At 45.8% G+C, this 19,877-nt stretch overlaps 1 protein-coding gene across 1 annotated transcript in view; it reads left to right on the plus strand.

Annotated features, from left to right (window-relative positions):
• Window positions 1–19,203, plus strand: part of NALF2 (NALCN channel auxiliary factor 2) — a 37,375-nt gene extending 18,172 nt beyond the window's left edge. The window contains exons 2-3 of the mRNA XM_036411451.2: window positions 15,733–15,904; window positions 16,317–19,203. Coding sequence (XP_036267344.1) covers window positions 15,733–15,904; window positions 16,317–16,702 — 558 coding nt within the window. The 3' untranslated portion in view covers window positions 16,703–19,203. The remainder of the gene's footprint in view (window positions 1–15,732; window positions 15,905–16,316) is intronic.
• The last annotated feature ends 674 nt before the right edge of the window (window positions 19,204–19,877 follow it).

The following is a 19,877-nucleotide window of genomic DNA, read 5'->3' on the forward strand; positions in this document are numbered from 1 at the left end:
CTTGCCTATAAGGGAGAAACCCAGCTCTTCCTCATCATCCAGGGCATATTATATTATGGGAATATCCTTCCTCTACTTATTACTATGACTTATAATGAATGATAGATTCACATGGTTGTCCCTCCTGCTCCTTGAAGATGGCAATCTTGTCTTACTCATCTCTGTGATCTGTAGCTCCCAAGCAGTGTCAGGTACTCAGAAGCTGTTCGGAAAGTGATCATTGCATGGACAAATGGATGGGAAAACCTGTTTCATTGAAGTTTACAAATACCTACAGGGCTGGCATGGTGGACAAGAAGTCAACTATTCTCTATGGTCCTAGAAGAGCTAGTGGGAGCCATATGTAAAGCCATAGAGGCATTCTTTAAACTCAGAAGGAGAAAAGAATTTATTTAACTGCTAGAGTTGTCTGAAACTATGGGCTGCCCTAGGAGACATTGAGTGCACTGTGACAAGAAATTCATAAGTAGCTAGATAGAGCTTTGTGGTGATGTTGGAGTGGAAATTTCAAAAGAAGATAGGAAAGTGGAGTGATGCCTGTCACAGTCCCTTCCATTCTGGAGTGGTCATGAACCTGCCTGCTCTGCTCATATGATTGATACTAGAGGCCTGATGTACGAAATTCGTGCATGGGGTGGGAGTGTGTCCCTCAGCCCAGCCTGCACCCTCTCCAATCTGGGACCCTCAAAGATCGGGCCTAACGGGCAGTCAAACATCCCTCTCACAATCCAGGACTGCTGGCTCCCAACTGCTCACCTGCCTGCCTTCCTGATTGCCCCTAACCACTTCTGCCTGCCAGCCTGATCGCCCCCTAATCACTCCCCTGCCAGCGACTAACTGCTCCCCTACCAGCCTGTTTGCCCTTAACTGCCCTCCCTGCAGGCCTGGTCATCCCTAACTACTCTCCTCTGCAGGCCTGGTCCCCCCTAACTGCCCTCCCCTGCTGTCCTGGTCCCCCGCAACTGTCCTCCCCTTCTTCCAACTGCTCTCCCCTGCAGGCCTGGGTCCTCCCCAACTGCCCTTCCCTGAAGGCCCGGTGGCCCCCAACTTCCCTCCTCTGCCAGCCTGGTCACCCCTAACTGCACTCTCTTTCATGCTTGATTGCCCCCAACTGCCCTCCCTTGCAGGCCTGGTCCCTCCCAACTGCCTTCCCCTGCAGGCCTGATCTCTCCCAACTGCCCTCCCCTGCTGGCCATCTTGTGGTGGCCATCTTGTGTCTACATGGGGGCAGCCATCTTTACCACATGGGGGCAGCCATCTTGTGTGTTGGAGTGATGGTCAATTTGCATATTACTTTTTTATTAGATAGGACTAGATAGGATGGATCATCTAGGTTCCTTAAGAGCTGCCCCTGCGTTAGGGACACTGCATCTCCATTAACCAAGCTGACACTGGCCAAGCCAGGCCCACCCAGCTACTGGCCTTTGAACAGATGGAATAAGGGGCTTGGAGGCACCAGGGATCTCTGGAACTATACTTGCTTTAGGTTCTCACCCACCTTTCAAGCCATCTCCCCCATCTTTCCTCTAAGCCAGGCCAGGCCACTTTGACTCATGACTGCTCATTCTCAAAAGCAGGAAAGCTGTTGCTCTTTTTTGTACCACTTAAGTAAAGCCATGTCATGCACCTGGATTTGCCTCATAATGCTTCTAATCCCAGTATGACTCTGCCAATTCCATTGAACTGCTGTCACCAGAGTTATGTCCATGATTTCCGCTGGATTGGAGAGACTGACTTTGACTTTACCTTGTTCTGATCCAACTCTTTGAAAGTCCAGAATCAGAAGTAGGTGCACAATTCTAGGTGTGCTGATGGATGCAGTGCAAAGAGACATCAGAGTACTTCTATTCCAGCCCTGTTTTTTCTGGGCTTCAGTTTCCCCCTAGATAAAATCTGAGAGTGTGGTGGTTACTTCTGTGCTCTGAACAGTGAGTTTCATTCCCAAACCCAGACCAGATTGCTTCTCTGCCTCCACAAGCTCTGCAGCTGCAGCTCTTGGCCAAAGATCCCAGAGGTGCATTAAGAAACCAAGCAGCTGTGAAGGGAAGGTCTGTAGGGAGGATTTGGATGGGGAAACAGGCCTTAAGGAGGGGAGCCCATTGGAATCCAAGAAGGAAACTGCCAACTTCCTTGTTGGCAAGAACTGAAGCTCTCCTCTCTACAGGCTTTTCCAGACTCCAAACCGAGGAGTCCAGGATGGCCTCCTCTTTCTAAACTCTCTGGCCCTGAGTCGTGGCTTTGGGCTGTGTGTGTACACATGCACTTGTGTGCATTCATGCAGCACCCTGGGAGCCAGAAGTCAGGTACTTCTTTCCAGAGGAGGATAGGAATGAGAATGCCCTGATCAGGGCTTTGAGATAGGGAGCAGAAAGGTGAGGCTCTCCAGGTACCCTGCTCCTCCCTAAACTGGCAGCTACAAAGCCCAGGAGGGGTAGGGATCCCCTTCATCTTGCCTGCTCTCATTTCAAAAGTGGCTTAACAGCCCAACTGGGAGGAATGGTGGGACAGCCTTTCCAGCTTCCTTTTTGGGTTAATTGGTGTTCCCTCTAGTTACTCTCTGCTTCCTTCCCTTCCCAGTTCCCATAGCAACTTGTCTGTAGCTGTCAGAACTTTATTGAGCTCAGGGGTGGTCTGACTGAAGTGGGAAAAGGGGTTCTATAGGGAAAGGAGGGCACTGCCAAGCCAAGGCTTCCTACCTTACCCCATCCTCTGCCACTACCTCGAGGATCCAGGATGGGTAAGCTCAGAGGACAAGGCATGATGAGAAGCCTTGTCTGCCACAGCTGGAGTTTGAAGAGCTGGAAAATCCAGGCAGGTCTGGTTTTTAATTCTTCCTCCCTACTCATGCCCTTGTGTCCTGCCCCCTGAGTTTAGACTTCAAAGTTACTGGCAGGATTGCCCAGTAGAAGGAACTCTGGAGCTGGAGTCGGGAAACCAGGTTTCAAGTTTATCCCTCTGCCATTATTTTATGTGACTGTAGACAAGTCCTCCCCCTTTTCCTAGGCCTTTGTTTCCTCATCTCTAAAATGGTGTACTAGGGCTAAACTGATAGTTCTCTGCATACTGAAATTACCCGAGATGTTTTGAGAAACTATAGATGTGTGGGCCCCACCCACAAGGATTCTGACTTAGTTGGTCTGGAGTGTGATGTGGACCAACCAGGAGCATTTTAAAAAGACTGTCTGAGCGATTCTAATATGCAGCCAAAGTTGTATCTTAGAGCAAAAAAATATCCAACCCTCTGGCCCTGAGTCTTGCCTCAGTGGGTCTCTCAACTGCCTATTGCCTGGTTCTAAAACATTTTCTTTTCCTTGCATGCCCCAACTCCAACAAGCACCACAGCTCTCCTAACCTGGCTCTTCTCCGTCCTTATGGATAAGTGCCCAGGGTCTCTGTGCCTGTAGAAACAAGTCAGCCAGCCCCCTGTGGCTCAGTCCTAACACTGATGAGACAGGGCAAGCTACTTAGGCCCGTCTAGAGAAGAGGGCTGCAGAGACTAAGGCAGGCTGCCCATGTGGTAGCACTGAGAGCCAGACTTTTCATCTGAGAAGGACCCCAGGCCATCCCTGAAGCAGCTGGCTGTCTATGGGACCAAGGAATTGAATTACCTCTCAGCCCCTTGTGGATCTTCTTCCATTCCCCTCATTAGCTCCTTGCCTGTTCCTGCCTCACCACCCACAAGCCTGGTGTCCTCCTCAGGCAATCTGCTCGCTGACTTGTTGCCATGGTGATTCTGGCTGGGGGGTGTGGGGCTTGATGGAGGGTCCTCTAATTAAGGAGAAAGGTCGCACTCCCACGGTCAAGCCACCCATTTTCTCCTCCCACCTTTCTCCCTACATTCTTTTGTAAATACCTTTTATTTCAATGATTTCACTTTTCATTCCTCCCTCTTTCCCCTAGCAAATGAGGGGAGAGCCCAGCCACCACAGCCTGCCATTAGGCTAATTGCCGTTTTCTGGGAGGAGGGCTGGAACCTCCTCACCTAGGTGAAGATATGTTGAATTGGAAGAGCTGAGGGAGAATCCCTTAGGGGTCTCTGAACCCCTCTGGTGGAAGAGGGGGTGATTCCACAGAGTTTGGGGTGAGGCTTGAGGTGGACTCTGGTTCCAGGCTGTAGAGATTGTGGCAGAGACTGTGGAAACAGCTGCATCTTGGTATACTGGGGCCCCAAAGGTGGCAGGAGTCTCTGAGATACTGGGGCCCTTAGCTCTAGGGGTTTCCTTTTATGTCTTACTTTTATGACTTTCTCCTAGTCGCCTTCGGATCTTGTATTTCTCTCTCTTACCCCTGCTTTCTTGTACTCCCATCTTCCTCATCCACCTTTTTTTTTTTCCTTGTACACTCTTACCCTCATCTTTCTTACTCCCTCTTTCTTGGCCCTCATCTTCACAGCCTCCCTCTTAACCCCATCCTCTTACCCCTGCTTTCTTATCTTTATCTTCTTTCACCTCACCATACCTCTTTATTTTCCATACACTCTCCATCTCTTATTCCCATGTTCTTTCTCCTTAACCCTGTTTTTTCCTACCCCTGTTATCACCACTATTTCTACCCTCCAACTTTATACTCTTTCCTATTCTCTCTTTCTTACACACCCTTGTACTCCCTTACCTCACTGCCACTCTCTCCTACCCCTTGGCCCCATTTCTGATGCCTCCAGCTCTCTTTCCTTGCCTCTTACATTCACGTGTTCTTTTCCACCTTCCTTTCATTCCCTTCTCATTCCTTTGTAAATATCTTTTATTCCAATAATTTCACTTTTCGTTCATAAATAAAATGTAACATAGGTATGCAAGAAACATGAATACAAAGACATGTACTAAAGCATTGTTTATAATAGTGAACACTTAGTAATAACTTTAATGTCCATCCACAGGAGATTGGTACCATTTTCACTCCATTCATACAAAATCATTCTCTGTTCTTTTAGCATATCATGTGTTTACTCACCTCCATTGCTTTGTTAAAGCTGTTGCCTCTGCCTGAAATGCCCTTTTGTCTTATCTCTACCCAACCATCTAAAATACTACTGTGAGCACTTGTTTAGCTATTATCCTCTGGCTGAAATGTTTTGTGTTTTTTTTCTTTCTATTTTTTCTTTTTTGTTTTCTTTTCTGTTTTTTATACTTTAAAAAAATGTTTAAAATTAAAAAAAAAAATTTCAAGCTAAAATCTTCCCCAACTTTTCTATTTGCTTCCCTTCAATGTTTAACCTCTCCTATAGTATTAATCATATGCCTGAGATTCAAGTTAGATGTGTATACCCATGAAAATGGAATTTCTGAGAGTAGGGACCTGTCCTCTTTTACTTGTCCTGTTCATTCCATGAACAGACATTTTTTTACATATATTATGCTAAGTACACAATGGTCAATAAGACAAACCTATGTCTGTTTTCATGCATCTCACATTTTAGTGAGGTTGACAGGAAAAAAAAACACACACACACACAAAAACAAGATGCAGCCAAAGACATACTTGTGGTAAACAGTTAAGAAAAAGGGAGAATGATGAGGGGGCATCCTCTAGCTAGACTAATCAGGGAGACCCCCTTTGAGGAGGTGATATTTGAACTGAGGCCTGAAAGATGAGAAGGACCTAGCTATGCCAAAAGCAGGAGGGAAGAGCATTCCAGGCCAAGAAAACAGTATGTGCCAAGGCCCTGAGTTGGGAAGAATTAGGTTATGTTCAAGAAAAAGAAAATCTCTGTATGTGGAGCATGATGAGCTTGAAGGAAGAGGTAGAAAATGAGGTTGGAGAGACAGAGGGGTCATGTTTTGCAGGAGTTTGAGGTCTGTGGTAAAAAGTTTGAGTTTTATTCTAAATGCTTTGAAGATTTGAAGCAAGGGAGTAACATGATGCGATGACATTTTGAGATCACTCTTAATCCTATGTGAGCGGTGGATTGGAAAGACCAAGAGTGGAAGCAGGAAGGCCAGATAGGAAACTATCATCCAGGTGACAATAGACAGTGGCCTACATAAAGCTGTAGAAGAGGATGGATTGCAAGTGGGGACTCAGGGAAAGAGGAATGAAGGCTGACACCTAGGTTTCCAGCTTGGACATCTGAGTGGATGGTTGTGGCACTTACCTGAAATGGCCAAGACTTTGGGGTGAGAGAGATTTGGAGTGGGAAAAAAAAAATTGAGAACTTCATCTTAAGATTTAGAGCATGTTAAATTTCAGATGCCAGTGAAATATCAAAGTCCCAAGCAATGCTTTCTTCTTCCCAGGGTTGATTTGCACCATAACCCACTACTACCCATCAATGATGGCTTTGGAAAAGACCAATGTGAAATTACATTGCCAGAGTCGATGTTCACAGTGGAATTATTTGTATTTTAGTGTAAATGTTTGAAATTGGTGTGAGAAGCTCTGACCATGTTGTTCAGAGTGTGGGTGAAAGGCCTTCGGCAGCAGAATGACCTGAGTCCTTATCAAAATGCAGATCCCTGCCGAAACCGGCTTGGCTCAGTGGTAGAGTGTCGGCCTGTGGACTGAAAGGTCCCAGGTTCAATTCATGTCAAGGGCATGTACCTTGGTTGCGGGCACATTCCCAGTAGGGGGTGTGCAAGAGGCAATTGATCGATGATTCTCTCTCATCAATGTTTCTAACTCTCTATCCCTCTCTCTTCCTCTCTGTAAAAAATCAATAAAATATATATTAAAAAAATGCATATCCCTGAACCCACCTCAGTCCTTTTGAAGGTTAATTGGAGGGGCTAGTTGCATATTGACAAGAGCCCCATGGATTCTCGGGCACACTGAAATCTGGGAACCATTGCTGTGAGGAGCAACCATTGCTATGAGAAAGTGCTGAAGAGATGACTGAGTGTGGGCAAGGCTCTAACCCCAAGCTTGAGTTGCAGATGCTGACTTGAGTCTAGGGAAGGACTATGGATTCTGCACTTCTTACAAGCTTCTAGATAGGTGATCGTATTGCTGCTGGTCTGGCTCCACAGTTTCAGTAGCAAGTGATTATCAATGGGAGATGATTTTGCCATCCTCCTCCCGCCTTTCAAGGGACATTTGACAATGGCTGGAGATATTTTTTGGTCATTACAATTGGGCGTTGCAACTGGAAACTAGTAGATAAAGGCAAAGGAAGCTACTCAATATCCTGCAGTGCACAAAACAGTCCCTACTACAAAGAATTATCCCAGCTAAAATGGGATAATTTAGCTGAGATAATTATTTGAGTGTTGCTGTTGAGAAACTAGGCTTGATGATAGCCAAAGAGTATAGAGCAGGGAACTCTCTTGGCTAGGACCTAGCACCTAATAGGAGTGGGCTAGATAAGGGACAGGAAATATACCCATGAAGTGAAACTGCAGAGCCGAGTTTCCAAATGAAGCATGGTGTCTGCCTCATACCAGGGTTTAGCATTGGATTAAATAGAGCTTGAAGGCACAAGTAGTGCCTGGTAAGGCAGATTCCTGTTTTTATTAAAAATAACCCCTCACATTTGTATTGCACTTTGGAATTTACCAAGCATTTTCATGCAACATATTATTGTTTTAATTTCTTTATTGATTAAGGTATTATATATATGTCCTCATCCCCCCATTAACACCCAACCCCCCCACTCAGGCCCTCACCCCCCTGTTGCCTGTGTCTATTAGTTAGGCTTATATGCATGCATACAAGTCCTGTGGTTGATCTATCCTCCTTAACCCCACCCTCCCTACTTTCCCTCTGAGGTTTGACAGTCTGATCAATACTTCTCTGTCTCTGATTTGTTTTTGTTTATCAGTTTATGTTCATTATATTCCATAAATGAGTGAGATCATGTGGTATTGATCTTTCTCCGAATGGCTTATTTCACTTAGCATAGAGCTCTTCAGGTCCATCTATGCTGCTGCAAATGGTAAGAATTCCTTTTTTTTTTTTTTTTTTTAATATATTTTATTGATTTTTTACAGAGAGGAAGGGAGAGAGAGAGAGAGCTAGAAACGTCGATGAGAGAGAAACATCGACCAGCTGCCTCTTGCACACCCCCCACCGGGGATGTGCCCGCAACCAATGTACATGCCCTTGACCAGAATCGAACCCGGGACCCTTCAGTCCGCAGACCGATGCTCTACCACTGAGCCAAACCAGTTTCGGCAAGAATTCCTTCTTTTTACCGCAGCATAGTATTCCATTGTGTAGATGTCCCACAGTTTTTAATTCACTCATCTGCTGATGGGCACTTAGGCTTTTTCCAAATCTTAAGCTATTGTAAATTGTAATGCTGTGAACATAGGGGTGCATATATCCTTTCTGATTGGTGTTTCTAGTTTCTGTCTTGGGATATATTCCTAGAAGTGGGATCACTGGGTCAAATGGAAGTTTCATTTTTAATTTTTTTTGAGGACACTCCATACTGTTCTCCACAGGGGCTGTACCAGTCTGCATTCCCACCAGCAGTGTGTGAGGGTTCCTTTTTTTCCGCATCCTCGCCCAACACTTGTTGTTTGTTGATTTGTTGATGATACCCATTCTGACAGGTGTGAGATGATACGACATTGTTGTTTTGATTTGCATCTCTCAGATACTTAGTGACTTTGAGCATGTTTTCATATGTCTCTTGGCCTTCATTCTGTCTTCTTTAGAAAAGCATCTATTTAGGTCCGTTGCCCATTTTTTGATTGGATTATTTATCTCCCTTTTGTTAAGTTGTATGAGTTCCCTGTAAATGTTAGAGATTAAACCCTTATTGGTGATAACATTTGCAAATATGTTCTCCCATGCAATGGGTTTTCTTGTTGTTTTGTTGATGGTTTCTTTTGCTGTGAAAAAAGCTTTCTATTTTGACATAGTTCCATTTGTTTATTTTCTCTTCAGGTTCCATTGCCCTAGGAGCAGTATCAGTGAAGAAATTGCTTCGGCTTATGTTTGAGATTTTGCTGCCTGTGGATTCCTGTAGTATTTTTATGGTTTACCATCTTATGTTTAAGTTCTTTATCCTTTTTGAGTTTATTTTTGTGTATGGTATAATTTGGAGGTCAAGTTACATTTTTTTTGCATGTATCTGTCCAATTTTCCCAGCACCATTTATTGAAGAGACTGTCTTGACTCCATTGTATGTTCATGCCTTCTTTGTTGAATATTAATTGGGCATGGTGGTTTGGGTCGATTTCTGGGTTCTCTATTCTATTCCATTGATCTATATGTCTGTTCTCATGCCAGTACCAGGCATTTTGAGAACAGTGGTTTTGTAATACAGCTTGAAAGCTGGTATTAAGATCCCACCTACTTTGTTCTTCTTTCTCAGGATTTATGTGGCTATTTGGGGTCTTTTTTATTCCAGATGAATTTTTGCAAAGTTCCTTCTAGGTCTGTGAAATATGCCGTTGGTATTTTAATGGGAATTGCATTGAATCTATAGATTGCTTTGGGTAGTATGGACATTTTGATGATGTTGATTCTACCAATCCATGAACACAGTATGTTCTTCCATCTGTTAATATCTTCCTCTATCTCTTTTTTTCAGTGTCCTGTAGTTTTCCACATATAGCTCTTTTACCTCCTTAGTTAAGTTTATTCCTAAGTATATTAATTTTTTGGTGCAATGGTGAATGGGATTGCTTTTTTAGTCTCTCTTTCTGTAAGTTCATTATTGGTATAAAGAAATGCAATAGATTTCTTGACATTAATTTTGTATCCTACTACATTGTTGAATTAATTTATTAAGTCTAATAATTTTTTGTTGGAGTGTTTAGGGTTTTCTATGTACAGTATCATGTAATCTGTGAATAAGGACAGTTTTACTTCTTTTCTAATTTGGATGCCATTTATTTCTTCTTGTTTGATCGCAATGGCTAGTACTTCCAGTACTATGTCAAACAGTAGTAGTGAGAATGGGCATCCCTGTCTTATTCCTGTTCTTAGGGGAAATTGTTTTAGTTTTTGCCCATTGAGTATGAAGTTGGCTGTGGGTTTATCATATATAGCTTTTACTATGTTGAGGTATGATCATTCTATTCCCAGATTGTTGAGAGTTTTTATCAAGAAAGGGTGTTGGATTTTATCAAATGCTTTTTCTACATTGATTGATATGATTGTTATTTTTATCTCTCAATTTGTTTATGTGATATATCACATTTATTGATTTCCAGATATTGTACCATCCTTGCATCCCTGGAATAAATCCTACTTGGTCATGGTATATGATCTTTCTGATGTACTACTAAGTCCTATTTGCTAGAATTTTGTTGAGGATTTTGGCATCTATGTTCATGAGGGATATCCTGCCTAATAAAAGAGTAATATGCAAATTAACCATCATTCCGCTACAAGGCATGCCCACCAGCCACGCCCACCAGCCAATAGAGCAAGTATGCAAATTAAACCCACCAAGATGGCTTCCACCACAGAGAGCAGTTGAGAGGCTTAAGTTTCTCTGGCAATAGAGGAAGCCAAGCTTTCCACATACCCTGGCCAGCCTAGGCCTCCACTCAAGGATACAAATTTCAGGTAAACCCCAAGAAAAATGACTACAGCCACGGAGATGAAGGGAACAGGATAGGGTTGCCCCTGGCAACAGAGGAAGTCAAGTTTTCCACCTGCCCTGGCCACTTGGGCCTCCATTCAAGGATACGAAGTTTCAATTATAGAAAGTAAACAAATCCAAACAGAAATGGCAGCAGCCACAGAGCAAGCAGGGGGCTTGGCTTTGCTCCACACTACAAAGTTTCAATTGTAGGAGGTAAATAAATTTCAGATACCAGGGCCTCTGCTTGGGTTGCTAGGGGGCATGGTTGACCTGCAAACAACCACAGACCCCTCGCCCAGGCCACCCCACAGCCCAAGGGAACCCCCACCCTGATCCAGGACACCCTTCAGGGCAAACCAGCTGGCCCCCACCCATGCACCATGCCTCTATCCTATCTAATAAAGGAGTAATATGCAGATTGACCATCACTCCAACACACAAGATGGCTGCCCCCATGTGGTTAAAGATCCTGCCCCCATGTGGACACAAGATGGCCACCACAATATGGCCAGCAGGGGAGGGCAGTTGGGAGGCACCAGGCCAGCAGATGAGGGAAGTTGGGGGCAAATAGGCTAGCAAGGGAGCAGTTTGAAATTAATCAGGCTGGCATGGGATTGGTTAGGGGGTGATCAGGCTGGCAGGCAGAAGCAGTTAGGGGCAATCAGGAAGACAGGCAGGTAAGCAGTTGGGAGCCGGCAGTCCTGGGTTGTGAGAGGGATGTCCAACTGCCCGTTTAGACCCAATTCCACTGGGACTGGGTCTAAACGGGCAGTTGAACATCCCTCGAGGGGTCCCAGATTGGAGAAGGTGCAGGCTGGGCTGAGGGACAACCCCCCCCCCCCCAACCCCATACACGGATTTCGTGCACTGAGCCTTTAGTTCGTCTATAATTCCCTTTCATTATGTTGACTTTATCTGGTTTTGGTATTAGGGTAATGCTGGCTTCATAGAATGAGCTTGGAAGTGTTCCTTCCTCTTGAATTTTTTGGAATAGTCTGAGGAGGATAGGTTTTAGTTCTTTCTTGAATGTTTGGTATAACTCCACTGTGAAGCCTTCTGGCCCCAGGCTTTTGTTTGCTGGCAGCTTTTTCTATAGTTAATCGGCCTATTGAAATTTTTAGAATCTTCCTGATTGCGTTTTGGAAGGTTGTGTTTTTCTAGCAATATGTCCATTTCCTCCAGGTTGTCTAGTTTGTTGGAGTAGAGTTGTTCGTCGTATTTTTTAACAATCTTTTGTATTTTTGTGGGGTCTGTTGTTATTTTGCCTCTTTCATTTCTGATTTTGATTATTTGGGTCCTCTCTCTTTGCTTCTTGGTGAGCCTGGCTATAGGTTCATCAATCTTTTTTATCTTTTCAAAGAACCAACTCTTGGTTTCATTGATTTTTTGTATTTTTTTTTTGGTCTCTATGTAATTTATTTCTGCTCTGATCTTTATTCTGGGCTTCTCTAGTTGCTCTCTTTCTAATTCTTTGAGTTTCAGAGTTAGATGACTTACTACCATTTTTTCTTGTTTTTTGAGGTAGGCCTGTAGAGCTATAAAATTCCCTCTCAGGACTGCTTTCATTGTTATGTTTTTATTGTCATTGGTTTCCAGAATGTTTTTAATTTCTTCTTTGATCTCATTGTTAATCCAATCATTATTTAATAGCATGTTATTCAGCTTCCAAGTGTTTGAGTTTTTTGGATTGTTTTTATTGTAATTTATTTCTAATATTATGCCATTGTGGTCTGAGAAGATTCTTGGTATGATTTCAATCTTCTTGAATTTGGGGAGACTTTGCTTGTGACCCAATATCTGGTCTATTTTTTAAAATGTCCCATGTGCACTTGAGGTGAAATGTTCTGAAGATGTCAATGAAGTCCATCTGATCTATTGAATCATTAAGATTGCTCTTTCTTTGCTGATTTTTTGTCTATAGTACTTATCCAGTGATGTCCCCTACTATGATTATATTGTTGTTGATCTCTCCCTTGATACCTTCCAGGAGTTTGTTATGCATTTGGGTGCTCTTGCATTGGGTGCATAGATGTTTATCAGGGTTATATCCTCTTGTATTGATCCCTTTAGCATTATGAAGTAGCCTTCCTTATCTTTTGTTATGGCCTTTCCTTTGAGGTCTATTTTGTCAGATATAAGAATTGCTACCCCAGTTTTTGTTGTTGTTGTTTTTTTCTGTGTGTGTGTGTGTTGTTGTTGTTATTGTTGTTGTTTTTCATTTCCATTTGCCTGAAAGATAATTTTCCATCCCTTCACTTTCAGTCTGTGTGAGTCCCTTGTTCTGGGGTGGGTCTCCTGTAGACAGCATATTTATAGGTTGTATTTTTTTATCCATTTAGCCACTCGATGTCTTTTTATGGGAACATTTAGTTTGTTTATGTTTAAAGTTATTACTGAAAGGTACTTGTTTATAGTCATTTCTATTTTTGTGCCTGTGTTCCTTCTTACCTTTTTATTTCTTCTTTTTACAGCATTCCCTTTAGCATTTCTTGCATTGCTTGCTTGGTAGTGATAAACTCCCTTAGCCTTTTTTTGTCTGCGAAGCTCCTTATTTCCCCTTCAATTTTGATCGATAGTCTTGCTGGATAGAGTATTCTTGGATTCGGTTTCTTGCTTTGCAACACTTTGTATACCTCCTTCAATTCCCTTCTAGCTTGATGTGTATCTTTTGAGAAATCATTTGATAATTTTATAGGAATCCTTTGTAGGTAACTCTCGTCTCACTCTTGCAGCCTTTAAGATTTTCTCTTTGTCATTAACATTTGCCATTGTAATTATGATGTGTCTTGATGTGGGTCTTTTAGGATTCTTCTTGCTTGGGTACTCTCTGTACTTGTATACCTTTTTTCTTCCCCATATCCAGGAAGTTTTCTGTCATTATTTCTTCAAATAGCTTTTCTAATTCTTTTTGCTCTTCTTGTACTTCATTTTGTTTTGTCCTAAAGCTCCCTTAGACTCTCCTCCTGTTTTATAATTTTTTCTCCAGTTGCTGTTCAGATTGAGTTGTTTCTCTATTTTATCTTCTAACTCACTAATTTGGTCATCTGCTTCTTATAGTCTCCTGTTGAAACCTTAAATGGTATTTTTTATTGTAGCTATATCACTTTTCATTTCTTCCTAATTTTGCATAGGTTGTTGGTTTTCTCATCCATCCAGTATATGAATTGTAGGACCATAACACTGAATTCTTTTTCTGTCATGTTGCATGCTTCTCTTTCACTTATTTCATTTCTTAGCAATTCCTCATTTTCTTTCCTCTGGGGATTGTGTCATCTCCCAATTCTGACTATCATCAGAAGGTTCAAATGTCAACTTGCATGGGCCTGGGCCATGTGCTTTGGGGGCTTCACACCACCCAAGTGTAACTGAAGAGCTCTGACACTAAGATGTGTGACTGCCATTTGTTAGTGGGAACCAGGGTCTATGTTATCGGCATTCAGCATGGCCCATGTGTGCACCTAGAATAAGGGACCCTATTTGCACTGCACTGAAACAGAGACCCCGCTGATGTGTGCTGAAAATCAGGACCCCGCTGATGTGTGCTGAAAATCAGGTCCCCTAGCGAGTGCCAAGAGTCAGAGTCCCCTGTGCCTGTACCAAGAATCAACTATCAGAGTGTTGTTTCATGCAACCTCGTGCTGAGTATCAGGGTCCCTGTAGGTGCATGCACCAAGAATTGGAGTCACTAGCTCTTAGTGTGAGTGCACTGGGAGTCAGGGATTACAGGTGCACTCAATAAGAAACAGAATCAAGTCACTGGTGCTCAGTGCTGCCCCCCGCCCAGAGAATCGGGGTCCAGGTCAGCTTGGGGGACTGGATTTCACAGTAACACTGTCAGCAGGAGGTCCGCCCCTGCGCTGCAGAAAACAGACTTCCATGTGCGCTTGCCCTGAATCAAAGTCAGGTAGCACTGCTGCCCTACTTGGGCTTTGGGTTTGGTCACCCAATTGCGTTCCAGGGAACAGATTCCCAGTCTGTGCATGCCCAGGCTCAAATTCCTACAGGGGCTCTGCAGGCCCTGTGTGAGGGGCGGATCTAGCAGTTCCTATGGTGCTGCTGGAAGCCTGCAGGGAGGGGGATGGGCTCTGTGACTCACAGAAATCTGTGTCCAGGATGTCTGGATTCCTGGTGTCTGTGGGTCTGCAGCTGTGGTCGCAGGTCTCTCTCCCCAGTGGCTGCAGGGTCCTGGTTTGCGTCTGAGACCAGACTGGGTGATTCTGAAGCCAGGATCCTAATCTCAAGCAGCTCTGTTTCTCAAGATGGCTTGGTCTCTGTTCCCGCACTTGCCGCCCTAGAGTGTCCGCGTTGGGAACGGGACTTCACCATCTTAGACTGCCCAGTTTGGCAGCCCTTGGAAGACCTGCAGAATCTTACTGTCCCTAGCTCATACACACACATACATACACACATACACACACACACCCACACACACACACACACACACACACCATGTACACACACTCCTCTATTGCTTCCTCACTCTCTCACACTATCTCCCTCCCTACCTTCCTGCTGGTCACCATCTTCTGACCTCCATCATATTATTTTTTAATATATTTTATTGATTTCAGAGAAAGGGGAAGGAAGAAGGAGAGAGAGAGAAACATCAATGATGAGAGAGAATCATTGATTAGCTACCTCTGGCACACCCTCTACTGGGGATGGAGCCGTCAATTGGCATGTACCCTGACTAGGAATCATGGCATCCTGGTTCATGAATCAATGATCAAATACTGTGCCAAACCAGCTGGGCTGTGTCATATTATTTGATCCACATAACACCCTAATGAGATAGAGCAAAGATTATTGTATCTCTTCCTTAAATTTAGAAAGTTAACCATCAACAGCCAAATAAATGTTTGCTGAATTGAACTCAAATTGAGCCCATTGTAGGTAACCTCAGACAAGTCAGGACACCTCTTTGGGCCAACTGTAAAATGGTAGGGTTGGATAGGATGATTGGGAAGGCCTCTTCCTGTTCAGAAATTGGAGTCATCTTGTGATTTTACCAGTGAAAAAATTCGAAGTCTTGGATGATTGCAGACTCAGGACTCAGGAGTCCTGGCTATAAGATGGTAGATCTTAGGGTAGGATGTAGTGGTCTTGACCCAAACCCTTCTTTTTCTGGTTCCTGGGGTTGGGTTGGTGAGCGCACACACACACACACCCAAAGTTCAAGTATACCCTCCTCATCTTTTTTGTCTGAGGTGGGAAGGGGCTGACGCCTGGGCTGACACTCTTTCCTTTCCCCACAGGCTGTCTACAAGGCCTGGCTGTGCTCAGAATACTTCAGCGTGACCCAGCAGGAATGCCAGCGTTGGGTGCCCTGCAAGCAGTACTGCCTGGAGGTGCAGACCCGGTGCCCCTTTATGCTCCCTGACAATGAAGAAATGGTGTATGGAGGGCTCCCTGGCTTTATCTGTACAGGTAAAGGCAGGGCACTGTAGAGGAGGGAGGAGGCTGGGGCCCAGGGAAGCACCAGGTCTGGGGAGTGGTAGCAGGGAGAACAACAGGGAAGACAGGATAGAAGAAGGTAAGTGGCTGGAGGAGCAAGCAATGAGGTCCCCAAGTTGGTATAAGGGCGAGTGGAATAGGGGCAGAGAGTAGAGTAGTCCTCTTTATCCAAATCATGCCCATCCAGGGAGCTATCCCAGAGAAATGATCTGGAGTTCCTGGGAGAAAAGACTCTAGAAAAGGAAAGTGGTAACGGGCAGGAGGAAAGGTGTCTTGAGCATGGCTACCTGAGCAGTCAGTCCCAGCTTTGAAAAGCTCATCTCTAGGAAAGGCCTAGGCCTTAGCCCCTTGAGCACTCCACCACACCTTCCTTATCCATTGGCAGGGTTGCTGGATACTTCACCAAAGCGGCTGGAAAGCAAGTGCTGTGACGTGCAGTGGGTCTCCTGTGAGTCGGAAAAGAAGAAGTTCAAGGAGTCTGAGGCCCCCAAAACTCACCACCAGCAATTCCACCACTCCTATTTCCACCACTACCACCAACAGTACCGCCACTACCATCCCCGCCATGACCCCCCAGGCCGTATCAGCCACAAGCCCTCCCTGCTGCCGGTCTCTGGGGGCTCCCGCCTCAGCCCCAGCAGGATCCGGCTCTATGTCTTTGTTCTCATGCTCCTCCATACCATGGTGTCCTTCTCCAGCAACCAGAGTGGTGGGGGACTGGGGCTGGAGGCACTGCCTGCCCTAGATGAGGGCCTGACTCTGGAAGAGTGACAGCAGGGAGGGAGGACAGACCTCCACCACACACTGACATAAGCTCCAGCTCCCCCAGGGTCAGGGGGATGGGGCTCCTCCCATGGGAGATATAGGACCAGGTGGAGGGTTGGGGGAAATGAGGGACTACACATGGTCCCCAGCCTACTCCCACTCCAAGAGCAGCTCCATCAGAATGGCCAGAGGGCCCCGAGTGCTACAAAACTCATCCAGGAGATGAAGGCCGGAGCAGCAGGCGGCCCATCCTAGGCCCCATTTATGGGGTTCAGCAAACAAAAAAGGGGGGCTGGCATTGTCCACCCCTGCTGAGAGCCCTGACCCCAGGGAAGGAGGCTGCTAGCCCAGCCTTGGCCCTGCAGGGAATGTTGGGGGGCCCAGAAGGGAAAAGCCCTTTCCCCCCTTCACATTCCTTTTGTTGCCAAGATCCTTAATTCCCTTCTGCCCATACCCCTACAGGCAACGGCAGATGCAGATGGTGCAGTGGCCCTCCTCCAGTGCACCTTGGCCCACATGAGACCACAGTAGCAAAGTGCCAGGCTGGGAGATGAGGTGTGCACAGTCACAGCTGGGTCAGGACCCCAGTGTAACTGCCCCACCACACTAGGCAATAAGGGATAGGAATAGGGTGCAGAATTTATTGGTGAGAGAGTGGAGATAGGGAAGAAGGAGAGGAGAGTTTAGGCAGAGGGCTTAGAGAGATGGCTAAATGGGATATTGCTATCAGGCTTTGGATAGGTGGATGATCAGTGTTGAGGCAGGCTCAAGGACAGCTCCCCAAATCAAAAAGGGTAGTATTAGGAGCCCTGTGGGGCTAAAGTGCAGGAAATGGGTTGTTGGGCCTTGAAGAAGAAGGCTGAGGTCACATGGTCAGACTGCCGCTGTCTGGAGGGCCATATCTTACAGAAGGTGCACATACTCCCAAGGGCCGCTCTTGCCCTGGAGATCTTGGCCTTGGGGACAAAGACATTTCCATTTTTGATCTCCATGGGAAGGAGGGACTTAAGCCCAAGTGGGTCAGGCCTGGCCTGGGTCCCCATACTTCCCCATCTTGCCCTAGCCCAGGCCTCCATGAAGGAGAATCTGGTGGCGTTGCCCCAGAGCTCTCCAGAGATGAGCCCCATCCCTACCCTGTCCTCATTCCCAGCCTACCAAAGAGTATTCATCTCTTCTCATACCTGACCCAATGATATACTATTCCAACAGTGAAACAACCAGACTCCTCCTCACTCTGTGGCGGGTCCTCTGATCCAGCCACCCTTGCTCCTTGCTAGAGAACATCTAGAAACTGGCAAAAAGGACCCACTGAATAAAGAGAATGTGCTGTCATCTGTTGGCTGACAGAATTGGAACTATTTAGCCAGGTTATAGGGCTGAGTGAAAGAAGAGGCATCAAGAACCCTTTGGGGGCCATTAGCCTTGTGCTGATCTCTTGGGAGTGGGAGACCACATGGCCTGGGACATCTCAAAGCCAACAAGAAACCAGAACTGTCCGGAACAAGCCCAGCAGCTTTGATGCCAGAAGAACCTGTGTCCTAGGATGTGATGCTAGTGAATTAAGGGGGTGGGTAGCCGTGGAGCCACATTAGGTAAAACCAAGGAAGGAATCGAGGGGACAGCTGAAATTGGTTGGCTGGGGGATAAATGGGAAACTTCCCTTGTAGAGAAGGAATCATTCAAGAGCCTCAGCTGTGTCCCATATAGACTTCATGAGATTGGGAAGTCCTTCTCTACCAGTTTTTTCATTTCTCATAGCGTGCCCCCTCCCCCCACTCATATGCCCTGCCCACACACTCCTCTGTTTGGCCCTCAGCACTTTGGGCCTAGCCACATACCCCATCCCTAGAGTGCTCTTTTCAGCTGGGGAGGAAAAGAGGTGCTGGCTCCTTTCCAGAAATGCTTATATAGACATGAGAGACCCTAGGTACTGCCTTCTAACTCCTGCATCCTCAGGAGGGGAAAAGGGGACTGGGAAGTAAAGGGGGACTTTAGGGCCCTAGGGAATGGACCCTTGGGAATGGACCCTTGGAGACTCCCATCCTCTCTTCCCCCTCACCAAGTGCCCAGGAGACCCCTGGCTCAGACCAGCCCAGGGCCTTGCCCGGTGGCAGGGGAAAGGGGCACCTCACTCCACCTCAAAGTCATTTGATTGTCCCTATCCACCCCACCACCCAGATCTTACACTACCCCTCAAGCTGCCCTGCCCTCCGCCACAGGCAGCAGAGCTGGACAGCTTTCTTACGCCATTTTCTACACTGTGCTTCATGAGTAGGACTTTCTTGCACTAGTTTCTATGACTTGAGTCTCCAAGCTGGATTCCTGGTAGTCCCCTGTCCCTTCCTCCCTCACCTGGCTATGATTCAGTTGTCTCCCTTCCCCTACCTCTGTGTTTCAGTGAGAGTCTCTGTATGTGTACTGCTTTCTGTTTTGTTGCATTGTGGGGCAGAGGCCTCTCTGCTCTTGTTTAACCCCATAAAGAAATAAATTGTAAGACTTGATGATAACCCTTCCCCCCTTCATGGCTGTGTTCTGTGGAATCAAGTGCTACCAGAGGAAAAAGTCTATGGCTTGGAGAGGATGTGGGACAAGAGGTTGCTGACACTGTGCCTGGCTCCTTGATGGATCATGTGAGGGGCCGAGCAGGGAGACAGACTCTGTAGTAGGCCATTATAGACAAGGAATCACAAACTCAACCTCCTGCAGGGATCAGGTAGCCCAGCCAGGGGTGAAGTGCAGACCCCAACATTGTGAGTGGTGATGAATACAGGGCACTGCAGGCTACATAGCAGCTGAAGCTCAAGGTTGTCTTTTGGAATGTGGGCCCAATGTTGCCAGATCTCATTCTTTAGGGGAAATCATGATGCAGGAATTTTATGTGAAGCCCTCTAATTTCTAAATGTTGGCTCGAGTAAAAAACAAACAAACCTCTGTGGGTACTAAACAAATCTACAGGCCCCACATAGCCTGGGGATGAGCAGTTTTGTATATTTGTTGCAGCCTTTGGTTCTAGTCTACCAGCCTCAACTCCTATACTGCTTCACCAGGTCCATCTTCCCACCACAGGAGTGAAAGGGGCTCAGGAAGAACTAATGGAAGAGCAGCAGGCAGAGCCCTTCACAACTACCACCTCTTCACATAAACAGGGAAAGGAAGAGCCTGAGTTCAGCGGGAAACCAGT

This window comes from Pipistrellus kuhlii, unplaced genomic scaffold, assembly GCF_014108245.1.
Source record: "Pipistrellus kuhlii isolate mPipKuh1 unplaced genomic scaffold, mPipKuh1.p scaffold_m20_p_40, whole genome shotgun sequence".
NCBI lineage: Eukaryota > Metazoa > Chordata > Mammalia > Chiroptera > Vespertilionidae > Pipistrellus > Pipistrellus kuhlii.